The sequence below is a fragment of the Leucopleurus acutus genome (assembly GCF_964270905.1).
Source record: "Leucopleurus acutus genome assembly, chromosome: 2".
NCBI lineage: Eukaryota > Metazoa > Chordata > Mammalia > Artiodactyla > Delphinidae > Leucopleurus > Leucopleurus acutus.
The window spans coordinates 172,350,601-172,366,525 of NC_139143.1; the positions used below are offsets into that span (position 1 = coordinate 172,350,601).

The 15,925-nt window shown below is 52.9% G+C and overlaps 1 protein-coding gene across 2 annotated transcripts in view; it reads right to left on the reverse strand.

The window, feature by feature from the left end:
- Positions 1 to 4,331: 4,331 nt before the first annotated feature.
- WDTC1 (WD and tetratricopeptide repeats 1) overlaps positions 4,332 to 15,925 on the reverse strand; it is a 71,579-nt gene continuing 59,985 nt past the window's right edge. The window contains exons 10-16 of one of the 2 annotated variants that reach the window (XM_082832539.1): positions 14,790 to 14,865; positions 14,094 to 14,202; positions 13,122 to 13,295; positions 9,803 to 10,038; positions 8,190 to 8,370; positions 7,057 to 7,249; positions 4,332 to 5,632 (exon numbers count right to left, since the gene is read on the reverse strand). In XM_082832539.1, coding sequence (XP_082688665.1) covers positions 5,435 to 5,632; positions 7,057 to 7,249; positions 8,190 to 8,370; positions 9,803 to 10,038; positions 13,122 to 13,295; positions 14,094 to 14,202; positions 14,790 to 14,865 — 1,167 coding nt within the window. In that variant the 3' untranslated portion in view covers positions 4,332 to 5,434. The remainder of the gene's footprint in view (positions 5,633 to 7,056; positions 7,250 to 8,189; positions 8,371 to 9,802; positions 10,039 to 13,121; positions 13,296 to 14,093; positions 14,203 to 14,789; positions 14,866 to 15,925) is intronic. The other variant, XM_082832540.1, reaches the window with a different exon arrangement.

A 15,925-nucleotide genomic window follows, 5' to 3' on the forward strand; every position in this document is an offset into this window, starting at 1 on the left:
GTATGGCTGTACCCATTTGTTTATCCATTCACTTTTTGAAGGACTTCTTGGTTGCTTCGTTTTTGGCAATTATTCATAAAGCTGCTGTAAACATTCATGTACAGGTCTGTGCATGGACATACATTTTCAACTCATTCGGGTAAATTCTAAGTACAGCAATTGCTGGATCCTATGATAAGACTATCTAACTTTGTAAGAAACTGCCAGACTGTTACCATTTTGCATCCTCCCCAGCACTGCATGAGTTCCTGTTGCTTCACATCCTTGTCAGCATTTGGTATCGCCATCCTAATAGGTGTGGAGTGGTATCTCACTGTTGGTTTAATTTGTAGTTCCTTAGCGACATAATGCTGGTTATTCGTGTGCTGGTTAGTCGCCTGTATGTCCTCTTTGGTGAGGTGACTACTCAGATCTTTTGCCCATTTTTTAATTGGGTTGCTTGTTTCATATTGTTGACTTGTAAGAATTCTTATATTTTCTCTCAATCCTTGGCTTGTCTTTTTCATTCTCTTCACAGTGATTTCGTAGAGCAGAAGTTTTTGATGAAGTCCAATTTATCAAATTTTTTTTCATGGTTTATGCTTTTTATGTTGTATCTGAATACTCACTGCTGAACCCAAGGTCACCTAGATTTTCTCCGATGTTATCTTCTAGAAGTTTTATCGATTTGTGTTTTACATTTAGTTCTGTAATCCTTTTTTTTTTTTTTTTTTTTGCGGCACGCGGGCCTCTCACTCTTGTGGCCTCTCCCGTTGCGGAGCACAGGCTCCGGACGCGCAAGCCCAGCGGCCATGGCTCACGGGCCCAGCCGCTCCGTGGCATGTGGGATCTTCCCGGACCGGGGCATGAACCCGCGTCCCCTGCATCGGCAGGCGGACTCTCAACCACCGCGCCACCCGGGAAGCCCTGTAATCCATTTTGAGTTAATTTTTGTGAATGGTGTAAAGTCAGTGTTTATATATATTTATATATATATATATTTTGCATGTAGATGTCCAGTTCTTCCAGCACTATGTTTTTAAAAGACTTTCCTTTCTCCACTGAATTGATTCTGCTCTTCTGTCAGAGGTCAGTTGACCATATTTGTGTGGATCTACTTCTGGGTTCTCTAATTCATTCCACTCATTTGTCTATTCCTTTGCTAATGACACCCTGTCTTGGTTATTGTAACTTTATGATAAGTCTTGAGGTTGGGTAGGGTCAATCCTCTGACATTGTTCTTTCTCTTTGTTATTTGTGTTGGTTATTCTGGGTCTTTGTCTCTCCATATAAACGTTAGAATCAGCCTGTTGATAGTCACAAAATAATTTGCTGGGATTTTGATTGAGATTTCATTGAAGCTATGGACCAAGTTGGGAAGAAATGACATCTAATAGTATTGAGTCTTCCTACTTATGAGCATGGAATATCTCTTCACTTATTCTGATTTCCCTTGATTTTTCTCATCATAATTTTATAGTTTTCCTCATAAATATCTTATACATACTTTGCTAGGTTTATTCCTAAGTACTTAGTACCTTTTTTCTTCTTCCCTTTTGTTTGTGTGTGTGTGTGTGTGTGTGTGTGTGTGTGTGTGTGTGTGTGTGTGTGTGCTGGTGAGGCTGAACAGGTGGAGCACAGGGGATTTTTAGGGCAGTGCAACTATTTTTTGACAATGTGGGTACAGGACATTATGCGTGTGTCAAAACCCATACAACTGTACAATACAAAGAATGAACCCTGATGTAAACTATGGACTTTAGTTAATAATAATGTATCAATATCAGTTCATTAATTGTAACAAATGTACCACACTAATGCAAGATGTTAATAATAGGAGAAACTAAGCCAGGGAGAGAGGGGTATATGGGACTCTCTGTACTAACTTTTCAATATTCTGTAAGCCTAAAACTGCTCTAAAAAAAAATAGTCTTTTAATAAAAAAGTACCAATTCCAGGGCTTCCCTGGTGGCACAGTGGTTGAGAGTCCGCCTGCCGATGCAGGGGACACGGGTTCATGCCCCGGTCTGGGAAGATCCCACATGCTGCGGAGCGGCTGGGCCCGTGAGCCATGGCCGCTGAGCCTGCGCGTCCGGAGCCTGTGCTCCGCAACGGGAGAGGCCACGTCAGTGAGAGGCCCGCGTACCGCAAAAAAAAAGTACCAGTTCCAAATGGAATGGAGCTCCTCGTAAAGTCTTCCAATGGCTCCTCCTTGCTTACAGGATCAAGCCTACGCTCCCTCATCAAGCACAGGAGTCCTCCACAGTTTGGCTGCCCCTGGAGTCCATGGGCCACTCCACCCTCTACAGTGCAGCTGAACTGAATCACTCAGGGTCCATGAGGGCACCTGGGACTATGCCCTACTCCCTTGGCCTTGTACATCGTCCCTTCCTTGCCTGGTCCGTAAATGTCCTGAAGAAGCTTCGGCAGATTTCAATTTGGGAACACAGAGGAATAAGCACCTGCTTCATAACATCACCTATTGTGCTTCTGACAGGACCTCTTCCCTTTCTGTCTCCTGTACTAAACTGAGTATACCCTGCTGGCCTCAGCCTGGTTCTCTCCAAATGCACAAACAGAATAATCACAAAATCTCACTAGTGAAACTATTGTTCCCACAGTATTGAACCACAGTTCCCAAACTGTGCATCAGGGCACCTTAGGGTGCCACAGCAAAGTCACAGGAGCACAGTAGGATATTATAAATTTAGAGTTACTCAGCATCTGTTGGCTACCGAGAGAACTACTGGCTCAAGGTGGTTCAGAGTTTTATCATTAGATTGCACTACATTCCTTTGATTACGTCATCTTTGAGAAGCTGGGTTTTTAGCAGTTGCTGTGATATAAAGCAAATGAAAGTCAATGTGGGACAGGAAATGAGGGTGGTGCGGTCCAATCTGATTAGAAAGTCTGACGAAGTTTTACAGCACCCCACAAGCACACAGATTCCATTAGTTATTGTACTTCTTCAAGAATGAAATAAAAAGTTTCCTCTAACTTATATGTATTAATTTTTTAAATGACTAACTTGGTAGGACATAAATTCTTCTTAAGTGATCCGGGCTTAACTAACACACTGAAATGTTAGGTATTTCTTTTGGCTTAGGGGGTCCATGAAAAAACTACTGAGACACTAATGGTTCAGTGAGCTGAGAAAGTTTGGGAACCTCTGGTCTAAGAAATCCTCTAATCTAGGGCCCATCAAGAGACTGCAGGTTGTGAAATCAACTTAGTGGGTTATAGTCAGCATTTTTTTCTCCTTAACAGAACACATTGCATGTAGCAAGCGTATTATTGTGTAAAACTTATGTTCAGTATATACATACAAATTAGCGTGGGTGTCTTGGGTCACAATGTAAAATGTGTATTTCTTGTTTGGGTTGTGATTTTAAAAGTTTGAAAAACCGCTGAGACTTCAACCTCCTTATTTTACAGATGAGAAAACAGCCCAGAGAGTGAAAGCTGATTATTATTGCAAATCACAGCCACCAGTGCCGGGCTCTGCACTTGGCCCTGCTAGGCTGGTGACCCTCCAAGGCAGGCCCTATTCTACCCAGTAGAGGTGTGGTTACTCAAAGTCACAGAGCTACAGAGGTGAGATACTCTCACTTTGATCCCAAGACGCATTTGCACCCCACAAATGCCACCAGCCACACCTAGAACAAAATGGTTTTAATCAATTGCGTCACCCTCACTCTCCTGGGAGCGGAGCAACAAAAAGGCTCGGCTCCTGCCCCCAGAGGACAGTAAGGCTTATGTGTCTCTCCACACGGCAGGGCCCAGGCTGGGCAGGCAGGAGGCAGGGACAGAGGAAATGGCGGGTGGCTCGAACACAGGAAAGCAAAGGGGCCCCTGCTAGTCCTTGGGCCCCAGGGCCCAGCCCCAGTACTCCCGCTCTCCCCTCCCGGCTGGAGAAAGGTCGTGGAGAAGAGACAGGGGAGCAAGTCCCAGCAGCAGGAGAAGCAGCAGCAGCTGTTTCCTTCACCAATAAATATACTTCATTACCAAGCTAGAAGAGAGGGGTGGGAAGAGGGGGGGGGGGAGGAAGGGGGAGAGGCTGCCACCTGTGTTGCTGGGATTAAAGCAATGACGAGATGGTGCCAGACCCCCACCACTATCCTCACCACCCCCCACTCCCACCCCTCATCTTCTCAAAACTGTGAAAAAGCTTTTAACGTGGCCCTGCTGTCTACAGGGCTTTTCTGAAGCCTGGCCGAGAGGAGGCACCTGGCAGAGTCAGGGCGGAGGGGGGGAGGGAGGGAGGGAGCGAGGGAGGCTGCTTCTCCCCAGAGGCTGCAGCTGGAGGGCTGGAGCCAAGTGAGCCCTGAGGGGAGTGAAGAGGGAGAGGGGAGGAAGGATGAACCAACTGCGGGAGCAGCTCCTGAGCTGAGAGCCAAGGGGGCAAAGAGGGAGGTCTGGTGAGTGGTGGGGTGACCGCTGCATCCAGTGTAAAGCTCAGGCTGCTGAGGCGGGAGGGGCTGAGTTAGGGACTTCCCCACCCGAGTGGCTCAGGAGACCCACCCCCTCCCCCCGGAGCAGCAGGGGACAGAGAAAAGCCATCACTTCTTTGGTCTTTGTGGCGGCTCAGCATGTGGGATGGGAGGGAGGGCACGGAGGGCCTGGAAGGCTCCTAGCAGGGAGTGCCATCTCAGCAAGAGGAGGCTGGCTGGGAGCTCTGGCAGGAAGGTCACAGTGAGGCTGAAGAGCGCCCGAAGGAAGAGTGGCCTCCAGGGTGCAGAAGGGCTGGCACGGATGGGTGGGGAATGGTGGGGCGCCCCACACTGCCAGGGCCCTTGGGAAAGGCTAAGCCCCCGGGGTGGCCAGCGAGGGCAGGCGCAGGACCCAGAGCCAGTGCCTGGGAGGAGGGCAGGGACGCTGTACTGCAAGGAAGCGGTGGCTTGACCTTGCCCCTCCAGGGCTCCCATCCTTACTTCTGTTTCCACCCTGACAGAGTGGCTCTGCAAGGAAGGGGGCACCCTATGCTTTTTCAGAACCTTCCCTGAAGACCAGGAGGGAGCTAGCCTTGCCTACCGGAAGCGAGAATGGTAACAGGTCAAGGCTAGCCCTTATGGACTGGGAATTCCACTCCCCTTTCTGCTGCTAACTGAAGGGTAGGGCAGTCCTTGAAGACAGCTTCAGCCCTTGCCTCCCCACCCGAGGCAGGCCGGAGCCCTCCAGGGACACGGAAGTGCAAGGTGGTGGTGGGCATGTGGAGGGGCTTCTCCTCCTGCTCTTCTGCTCAGGGCTGGGGCCAGTCGAGGGGCAATTGCCCAAAAGTCCAAAAGCCAGCAAGTTGTAGCAATCCCCACCCCCAATGCCAAACTAACAAACAAAACAGGGAAAAGGAAAAAATGGGGGGAAGGGGAAGACAAACCAAAACAGAACCCCCTGACCTCCTGCCCAGGGGCGGAGGACCCAGCCGGTAGCAGGGGCTGGGGACCAGGGCTAGGAGGGCCTAGCTGGGCCGGCACTGCACCTGGCCCTCGGAGCTGTCCTCATCGTCAGAGGCCCCAGCACCCGCACTGCTCAGGCCTGTGATCCGATAGCCCATGTTGAGCAGCATCACCTCCAGCGGGTCCGCATTCATGCGCCGCTGGTTGGCCTGGGAAGCACCCTCCATGTCCTCCACAACTCGGCCTGTGAGGTCTTCACTCTGTGGGGGGGAGGCACACATACTACTGGGATATATGTGCAGGGGAGACACACACACAGACTGAGCTATACGTATGGAGAGGGTATGTACATACCAGGAGATGTATATGGGTATATCCACGTGTGTCCATGCATAGAGGGGAATGCATCCTGGGATATGTATGGGACAAACACACACACACACACGTGCCTACGCACACACACACACACACACACACACACACACACACACACACACCCCAGGCTGTATGTGAGGGAGATGACACACCACACGGGGTTGTACATATTGGGGTTGGGGGGCACGTGGTAATATACACTTGGAGGAGACACAACACACTGGGATATAAACTGGGGGGAATACACATAGCAGGGTATACACTGGAGACCCCACGCTGGAAAATGATGAGGACATACCACATCAAGACATATACGGGGAGCACACCACGTAGGGTTATATATACGGGGGTGGCATACATGGACATAAATGAGGGAGGATTCACACCAGGATATGCTGGGCACACAAACTCTATACCTGAGGTGGGAGCACAGATATAACTCCCCCCACCCCACTCCCAAAGAGGATTCCTTTATCCTCCTTTTCCTCTCCCCCCAAGGAAGGGTCCTATAGGGTTTCTCTCTTTAAAATTCATAGAAAATTAGACACAGCTCTTGACTTCTGTTTTGCCAGCTGGGAAGGGGGAGGAGGTGGGGCAGAGGGCAGGGGGCCAGGCCACCTGACTACCCACACGGACTACCACACCATCCTAAGTGTCCCTGTGGGCCGGACACACCACAGGCATCACTTCTTTAATCCTCAGAGCAACCTTCTGAGGTGGTAATGTCATTCCCATTCCAATGTACAGATGGTGAAAACCTGGATCAGAGACGGTTGAGTCCCTCAGGCAGTAAGTGGAGGGACCAGGATTCAAACTGAGGCCCATCAGACTCTAAAACCTACGTACTTCTCGTGTGATGAGGGACAGGCCTCCGCACAGCTTCTGGGGGACACAAGGCAGTGGTATACGAGGGGCAGGGTACCTAGGGAGCCTCTGAGGTACCGTTCTCATCAAGTGGTGTTGGAGCTGATCTGGTTCCCTCCCTGCCCTCCCACACCCAGTCCTCGGTTGCTGTTTCCCATATGTGAGTCTCACCTGTGCCAGCTGGCTCGAGGATATGCCCCTGGAAGGCAGGAGACAAGTCTTGCCCCTGGAATTGCCCACTTCATATGGAGCTTTCAGAGCTTGCTGGCTCCCACCCTGATGCAGCCTGGGGCCCTGGGGTGAGAGCTCACTCATCCTAGCAGCTCCTAGCCTCTGTGTGACTCACTGCCCTTCCCAACCCTCATGGGCTCAGCTGGAGGCCTCACGTAGGGTCCATCCCTACCTTCCTCCCTGTCTGGCATCTGCCACCTTGCCGCACCCTCACCTCTGGCCGGGGGTTCCACAGCCGCACAACGGGGTCGATGCCGCTGGTGGCCAAGAAGCAGTAGCTGGGGTGCGGCTGCAGGCAGTTGACGATGGACTCGTCCCCCTGGAGCACGCGGACCAGGTTGGTGGTCTCCTTTTCCCAGATGAAGAAGGAGCCGTCATCAGAGCCACTGACGATGTATTGAGCGTTGCTGGCGGGGGGGCAAAGGGCAGGGAGGTCAGGTGGGGTACTGCCCTGTGGCCTCAAGCAGAGGCTGCATGGCTTAGAGAAAGGGAGAGCAGGGAAGTCTGGAGCCACTCGGCCCCCCGAACTCTGGGGTCTTTACCTGACTCGGAACTCCCATGCACACGGTAATTCTCTCCACACTGCAGAGCGGTGTCACAGCTCAACTGTTCTCTTAAACTCAGGGTCAGGGACTGCCTAGGTCTCTCCTACTTACTCTCCCCCGAAGTACATTATAAGCACCCTGGATGCCAGGACCAGATGGTGCATCTCTTAGGTCTCTGGGAACACTCCTGCCTAAGCCTTCCCTCAGTAGTCCTAGCCTTCCTGGATCCAGACCCTGAAATCCTACAGCACATCTGCCCCTGATACACCATTGACGTTTAGAAGGGATCTTGACGGAGACTCTTAATTCACATTCGTGTATCTCGCCTACCCAAAGAAAGTACAGCATCTACAAAGGAGGGTTGGGGGTGATGGTGTCTGAGACATGGGCTAGGTCCCTCAGTACTGGGGGCACAGTTCTAGGCACAAAAGATTGCCAAGACTGACAGCCTATGAGGGTGCCTTCCCAAGGCTCCAAGCAACCAGATAAAGAACCCAAGCTCTGGCACGTGGGCGCACGGGGAGCAGGAGGTGCGGGTAAGGAAGAGTCCAGGTGCTGCACTGGATGCTTCCTGGGTCACCTCATTAGTCCTTGTTATGGCCCCTTGAGTGGGGAGGGCTGGTTTCATTTCATAGGTGAAGAAACTGAGACCCACTGAGATGAAGCCATTTGCCCAAGGGTACAAAGGCAGAGCTGGGATGTGAGCCTTTTCTGAAAGCATTGTGTCCCCATGCCCCCCACCCCCACCCCAACCTCCTGCTGCCAACTGGGCTGTGCCCTCCTCCTCTTCAGGGCCTCAGACCTGCCAAAGAAATTGGCTTCCTTGATGTCTGTGGTGGTATTGCAGTGGCCACAGTAGCGGAACTGATAGTCGTAGCTTCGCTCCCGCAGCACCATCTCGTCCTCTGAGATGGAGTCCTTGCGGCTTGTGCTGCGGAGGCGGACGGGGCCGCTGCCACCACCACCAGCTCCCTTCTTCTCGTCTGAGGGCAGAGAACAAGGAAAGGTGAGAGTCCTGTCCCTCTCTCGCCTCCCCCACTTTTTCCCCACCCTTGACCCGGTTTTCGGTCCAAGCAGTAAGCAATGTAGGGCTACCCGTCTCTACCTCTTCCCTGGAAAACTGGGAACAACTATGAGAAAGAAGCATCTTTGGATCCTGGCCTTGAGGGTGTTCAAGAGGAGACCTCTGATGCCAAGAGGGCCTTGGCTTAGGTCCCTGAATAACGTCTGGAAGCCCCAAGGATGCACAGACCCAAGGTCTGTTTCTGTGGATGTGAGAGGCAGGGAGGGGAGGGTAAAGCACTGCCAAGAGAGCCTCGAGGGGGTGATTTTTCTAAATAGATCCATAGCTCTGAAGGCATAAGGCCCAAGCCCTCCCTCTCTCGCAGACAAGTTATCATGGATCCAAATGAGGTACTAACCGGTTAAAATCATACCTGTATTCTTAGTGCCCTGTTCCTGCCTGCTTCAGGGACTTGGCACGTGCTGGTCCCTCTGCCAGGAACTCTTCACCTCCCACAGCTACACTCTGCATCTAGTTAACTCTTCCTCTGCATCCTCAAGGTCTCAGCCTGAACGTCTCTTCCCCAAGAACCCCAGGATGCCACCAAGCCCTCCCCGCCACACCTGCATCCTAGCAGGGCCGCAGGGCATTCTTTATTCCTCCATTGCTTGGTTCCTTCACTAGGCTACAGACTCATGAACACAGAAATTCCATCTGACTTGTTGCCAGATATATTCCCAGGACTCAGCACAGTGCCTGGCACTGTTCAGACTAATGAATCAGCCCATGGTTAGTAAACTGCAAAGGAGACAGGGAGGATCCATGTCTGCCCTCAGTGAGCTCCCCTCTCGTGTTTGTAGACCACACAACTACCTAGTTTACTCTCCAGTGCTACCCAGGTGACCTGGGCAGGGCCTCGAATGCTCTCTGCAAATAGGCAGCAGGTTCGGAGAGGCTGTGCTTTGCCCAAGGTCACATGGTTTCACATGGCAGAGCTGAGATTGGAACTGAGGCTCCACACCTGCGCCCAAGGCATTTCTGCTGCCCTGTGCTGCTGTTTCTTTTGCACCCAGGCAAACTGGAGCAAGTGCACCCCAGCCAGTTACCCCGAACTCAGATCCCAATGGAATGGCCAAGGCCCTGTCTGTGAGCAGAAGAGAATGACCTGCGAGGCACACTGGGCTCAGCTGACTCCTATCCTGAGTCCCAGGGGGAATACACCAGGTGCCTTAAACATGTTATTGCTAATCCTTGTCTCAAAGAGACCAAGTGACTGTCTCAAAGTCATGTGGCTTCTCAATCAGTACGTAAGCCTAGGCCTCTCCTATCTCAGAACTATGTCCTCTCCAGAATGTCATTGTAGCACCGCAAATAGATAGAGTGACAGCAACCCCGCCTCAGTGCCGACTCACCACCATCATTTTTGGAGAAGAGGGCAGCCGTGATGTCGCGTCCCAGTGCATCACAAGCGCTGCTATGGGCCTGCTCCGGGAACTTCCCTTTGAAATCATCCAGGCACTCCAGGGCCTCAGCCACGTACTTGAGCTCAAAGAGGCATCGGGCCAGGCGGAAGTGCGCCTTCAGGTGGCATGGGTTTAGGGAGATGGCCTTGAGGCAGTCCCTCAGGGCATCGTAGTGGTCACCATCCCTGGGAAAGCAGGGGAACGTGGCTTGGAGGTGGGGCCACGCAGCAAGCAGGGAGTCCCCATTCCGTCTCCTGCGCTTCCTGCGTCCACCCCAGCCCACCTTTGAGAGATCTCAGGGAAAGGGTACTTGGGGATGAAGAGAATCCTGGCTCAGCCCAGGCCTTGCTCCCCAGGAGACAGACTACGTTAAGAAGGCAAGCCAGGAGCCCCGAGGTCTTGGCAGGGTAGGTAGAGGGTGGGAGGTGGGTGTGAGGCAAAAACCAGTGTCCGGCTGCCCTCTGCTGGACACAGCGTGCAACTGCGCACCCACTCACCCCAGGCACCCGCAGCTCTGCAGCAGAAGGCCTGGCATCTTGCCCGCCTCAGGCTCCCCAAGCTCTCCTTCTCCCTTCCTCTATCCACCTCCTCAAATGCCCCCGGCTGGCCTTCAAAGCCATGTCCAAGGCGGGGGGCCCTCAAGGACAGTTCTGTGCTCCGGGGAAGCCAGAAGGGCCAGGCTGGGGACTCAGGGTCTGACCAGCAGGCAGCAAGCCCTCAGCCAGACCCCCCTCTGTCCTGGCTGACTGATCCACAGCAGCTGTGGCCTCTACCTCCCAGGGCTGGAGGATGGGGCCTGACAGTCTGGCAGAGTCAGTCCTCTGGAAGCTGATGGCGGGGGTGGGGTGGGGGGCGGGCAAACACCAGGAGCTCCAAATCACCCACACTGACTTCTCCAAACTCCCGAAGCATGGATACGGGGAAGTGGGAATGGTTTTGGGGGGGTGGGGAGGGGCCAAAGAAAAAGCCCCCCCTTCTCCCACCCTGTGCCGGAATATAAAATACACCTTCCCCCAGCTCCACAGACCAGTTCCCACCTCTTATCTGGAGAGCCAGGCGGGTCACAGGAGCCACCTCTCCTTTGGGAGCTGTGGGGTTTTTTTTTGTTTTCCTGCTGGGTTGAGGTGGGCCTAGGACCCAACTGTGCTACGCAGCACTCCCTAGAGCTGACGTTCCCTCCACCAAGGCACGGCTCACAGCTCCCCTGCACGAGGCCGGAGCAGGCCCAACATGGGAGCTATCCTCCTGACCCTCCTTCTCCTACAGCGCTCAGAGGAAGCAGCCGGTCCTTGGAGCGGCCATGCTCAGACCAGGAGCAAGCAGCGCGGCCAGGGTGGGGGCCGGCAGGAGACAGAGTGCTCCAACGGCTCGGCCCGCGCCAGACGGGTGGCTGCGGCGGAGGAGCGGGCGCTGTTTGGAAAGCCAATTACTGCCTGCAAGGTGGCCCCCAGAGCTCCTGGAGAGAGCCAGACCAGAGAGCAGCCAGGTGCCAGAGGGTGACCGCTCCCACCGCATCCAGGAGCAGATGGCAGCCCTGGGGAGACTGGCCCGGGACAGAATGTGACATTCTGGGGGTCACTGGCAGGCATGTGGGGCTGGGGAGAGAGCAGGCTGGGCCCAGGGCTCACCCACCCAGACTTACTGCCAGATCAAGCTCCCTGAAAAGACAGCCCTCAGCACAGCCTCTCCTGCTCAAAACTCTTCAGAAGCTGCCCATCGTCCACAGAATCAAGGCCAAAACGCCACTGCTCTGCATTCCAAGTCCTTCCCAGGCTGGCCCCAGGCTACCTCACAGACTCATCTCCTGCCAGTCCCAGCCCAAACCCTCTGCTCCAGCCAAATGGACTTGTTGTTCTGCAAACAAGCTCTTCAGTCAGCCCCCCACCCCCACGCCTTTGTTCACACCGTTTCATCTCCCTGGGAATGTCCTTCCCCGACAGTCCCCTCCTCCTTGCGTCTCCGTCTAAGCCTGCTGACACGGAAAGCCCATTCAGACATCACATCTTCCTGGTGCTTCCCTGATCCCCAGTTAAAGGACCTAACTTTTCTTGATGCCCACAGCACTTCACCTGATCATTCAAAGACTTACTGCTTCCTGCCTCTTTGGTGATGAAGCATGTCCACATCTTTATCCCCTGTCCAGAGACTGGGCACTCCGGAGCACAAGAACTCAGAGTGACAGAACTTTGTGTCCCTAGTTCCTAGTGCATAGTAGGAATTCAGAGAACATGGTGAGGATACCCATGGATTGGGAAATCATCAGTCTCTCTTAGCAAGAATGCAGGAATGAGGCAGCTCTTAGCCTAGAGCCTGATTGAACACCACTGCATTCTACCCACCTGCTGGGAAAGAGGGGCAACACACCTCAGGATGGCCCCAAAGCTGTTGTCTCCTGGGGTTGGCTGCCATCTGAGCCCTTGGCAAGCTCCTGATGCCTGAGCTAAGGCCCGTGGGGGCAGCATCGTTCCGAACCCCCATCCACCATCCTGCTGACTTGGGTGGGTTTCTTAAGCTTCCCTCTCTGGCCTGACTAGTTGCAGCCAGACGATGGCACACCAGCTGGCCTGTCTGTCTGGGCAGAGCCAAGGGATGCCAGACGGAGCAGAAATGGCTGTGGGCCCAGCTTTATCCATCTCCCATCCTGGCCCTGGCTGGGGGATGGGGTCTGCCTGCCTGCTTGCCTGCTGGTGCTGCAGGCAGAAGGGCCAGGGGCCCTGGTGGTCTCCAAAGATAAAGGGTTCTTCAGGATATGGACCTACTACTCCCTTACCACCAGCCACTACAACTCAGCAAGACCCACAGACAGCTTTGGATGTCTAGGATCTTGTTCGTGTTTGGTCCAAACGGTCCAAGAGCATAGGAAAGCAAGCCCCAAGGTCAAGGAGCTGCAGAATCATTTCAAACAGATACCAACTGAATTCACCAAATGCCTTATTTCCATCTAGCAAGATTCTACTGCTCCTTCAAAGTCCAATTCAAGGCGCAATTCTCCAAGAGTGGGGATTAACCATTCTCCCAATTCCTACTTCCAGTGGTCACAGCACTTCCTAACAAAGCACCATGTTGAAGCTACTTGTGAACATGTTCCACTTAACTGTGAGCTTTCTTGGTGTTTGAGGCTTCCTGATTAATGAGTCAGGCACTTGCCCACCACTAACCTGGAGGTGGGGAGGAGAAGCCTGGGCCTAAGAAGCCCTAAGAGGCAGCAGGATGTCACTGCTACCTTCCATGGATGCCTCAGCAGCTTGTTCCCATCAGGCCCACTCACCACTTGCGCTTCATGTAGGCAGCAGCTCGGTTCCCGTAGAGCATGGCGTTGTGAGGGGCCCTCTGCACGGCCTTGCTGTAAAGCTGGATGGCCTGGGTCCACTGCTGGCAGGCAAAAGCCTCATTGGCTTGCTGTTTCACACGCTCCAGGTATGGGGGCAGCTCTACCTGGGGGCTGTGAGGGAACAGAGCCAAGTCAGGCCAACCAAGGGAGGCCAGAGGAGCCTCTCAGGAAGTCTGTAGCCCTGCCTGAAGGCCACTCAGGTTTTCCCGGTCCCTGGGATCTGCACTGTCATCTAAAAGAGGGTACCACTCCTATCCTTGGCCTGGGTTATTGTGATAGGTAATGGTCACAATTCCAGATGCTCTGAGCCAGTGGCGGGGGGGGGGCGGGGCGGAAACAGGGAGAAATGAAGCTGTCCTGGACAGGTTTAATGGAATTCTTAATCAAACTCCTGGGCATGAAAGTAGCTGACACCTACAGCCTCCATGCTGAGCCGAACCTCGTTACCATCCAAGTGCCTCTCATGGATCTCTCTATAGATAATTACGTTTCTCTCAAGGGCTAGAGGATCTGGACACCTCTGTATCCAAAGCCCAGCACAGGGCCTGGAAGTGAACAGAGGCTAGAAGATGCTATGAATGGAGAAAATATAATGGGGGAGGCCCGTCTGTGTGGGACCCCTTTATAGGAGGGAGCCCAGTGCTACGAGGAGCTAGCCCCTGGGTCCTGGCGCCAGCTACTGGTATCAAGGGACCAGAGCTTCAGATTGAGCATGACTGGAGTCCTACCAGGAAGAAGTGGCACTGGGACCACTAGTCACAGTCCAGAAGCCTCTTTGCCCCAGTCCCCTGACTCTGGGGTGTATGCCTGGGTGGGGGTCAGGAGGAAGGTTTACAGGACATGCCCTCCCTCCAGTCCAGTGGGGTGTAACTGGGGCTGGGAAGGTTGGGAAAGTCAGGCTGGCCTCACCTGACATGTCCTCTACTCTCTGGCAGCCGGAAGCCGTTGCTGTGAAGGTGCAGGCCATTGGACACACCGTTGGACACACCATTGGTGGACATCTTGCCATTCTGAACTTCTGGGAGGGGGTGGGCAGAAAGGAACAGCAACAACTTAGGAGGAGGTTCTCATTTCTCCTCAGCAGCCCTCCAGCTTCCACCACAGGGTCTGATGGTTCCATTGTGGGGCTATCCCCCCAGGGTAGGTCTATTCCCAGAAAGCAGGCAAGGACATAAAGAAAAGCCTGTGCGCCCTCTGCTGGCTGAAGCGGGACACAACTTCAACTTGGCATTAGCTGGGGGTGGGGATGGAGTGGGGGGTGAGGAGGTGCCTAAAACAACTGTAGGCCCCAGGAAGAAATCAATGAGGAGACTGGTCCAGGACGAGAAGGGAAAGACAATTACTTCAGGCCCTCAAGAGCCAAGCCACGGAAAGAACCTGCTTTTTCAGAGGGAAGTGAAAAGGGCTGTGACGCAAACCCCTTTGACAGACCTCTCTGACCTAATATTACCTTCCTTCTTACTGTACAGGGTTATTTCAGAGAATCTACTCCTTTTGCAGGATCACAGCCAGCACAAGGTAAGTGGCAGGCTTCTCAGCAGAGGCACTGTACACTCATGCTCCCCAGCAGAGATGCCCTAAAGGATACCCGAAGGGAGAACTTACCCCCTGAGGAGTGGCATTTTCTAGGCAAGAGGAAGGTGTACGGCCGCTGCTTGTAAGTCAGGTCAAACAAATAGACCTAGAGTGCAGGGGTCAAGAAAAGAATGGACACTGTGAGGCAAGAATGTGGCTGGACTGTGAGTGAGGCCTGGGTGGCTCCCAGGAACACAGCTGAGTGTTGAGCAGGGAACCATCAAGTGAGGGAGAAGGGGTGTTTCTACGGAGCAAACCTCAGGCAGGAAAATCTCGCCAGTTCCTGGCCCTTAGGGTGGATGGCCTGAAATACTGTCATTACTTCGAATCACATGTTTATTAGGTCGACAAGGTCCTCAGAGGTCTCATGTTATAGATGGGAAAACTGAAGCCTCAGAGCAGAGAAGCAATTTGCCCAAAGTAACACTGCTAGTTACTTCCCTCAGTAAATATTAGCTATTATTACTTACTATTTATTGAATTCTTACTTTGCTCCAGGACCTCTGCTAAGTGTTTTATATGGCTTTTTTTCATTTCATCCTAGAACTGCCCCCCCGCCCCACGAAAAGGTACTATTATCATCACCCCCTGAACAGATGAAGAAATGTAGGCTCAGTGTTTAATTAATTTATCCAGGGCCATAAAAGCAGAAGGTGGCACAGTCAGGACCCAAAACCGAGTCTGTCTGGCTCCGAACCACTCTGCTAGACTGCCTCGCCAACTCATCTTTATGCTACCTTTAAGCCAGGTGACAGCTAAGCAACCTGAAGCCAGAGCCCTCTTCTGAACTCAAGGGCTCACCTAGTCTCCATCCCATTTCTCTTGTGTCACACCTTGACTTTAAATGTCATCAACGGTTTCACTTGCCATGTCGCTCCCATCAGCCTAGGATGGATCATATTTCACGTTTGTTTCCCTCGTGTTCACGATAATGCTACCCCCAGAGTAAGTACTCAGTGACTTTGTAGAGTAAATGAATTTTTGCAAGGCTTACTAAATATCCTGACTGAGAGATTGTAAACAGAAGGGTTAGCAACCTGCCGTTATCAAAGAACACTTCCCAAAGCTGGCCCCAAACTGCAGCCTGGCTGCATGCTCTGAGCCCCAGGATTTCCTCCTAGGAAGATAGAAGATGAGGAAACCAAGGTTCAGGAAAATGAAGAGAG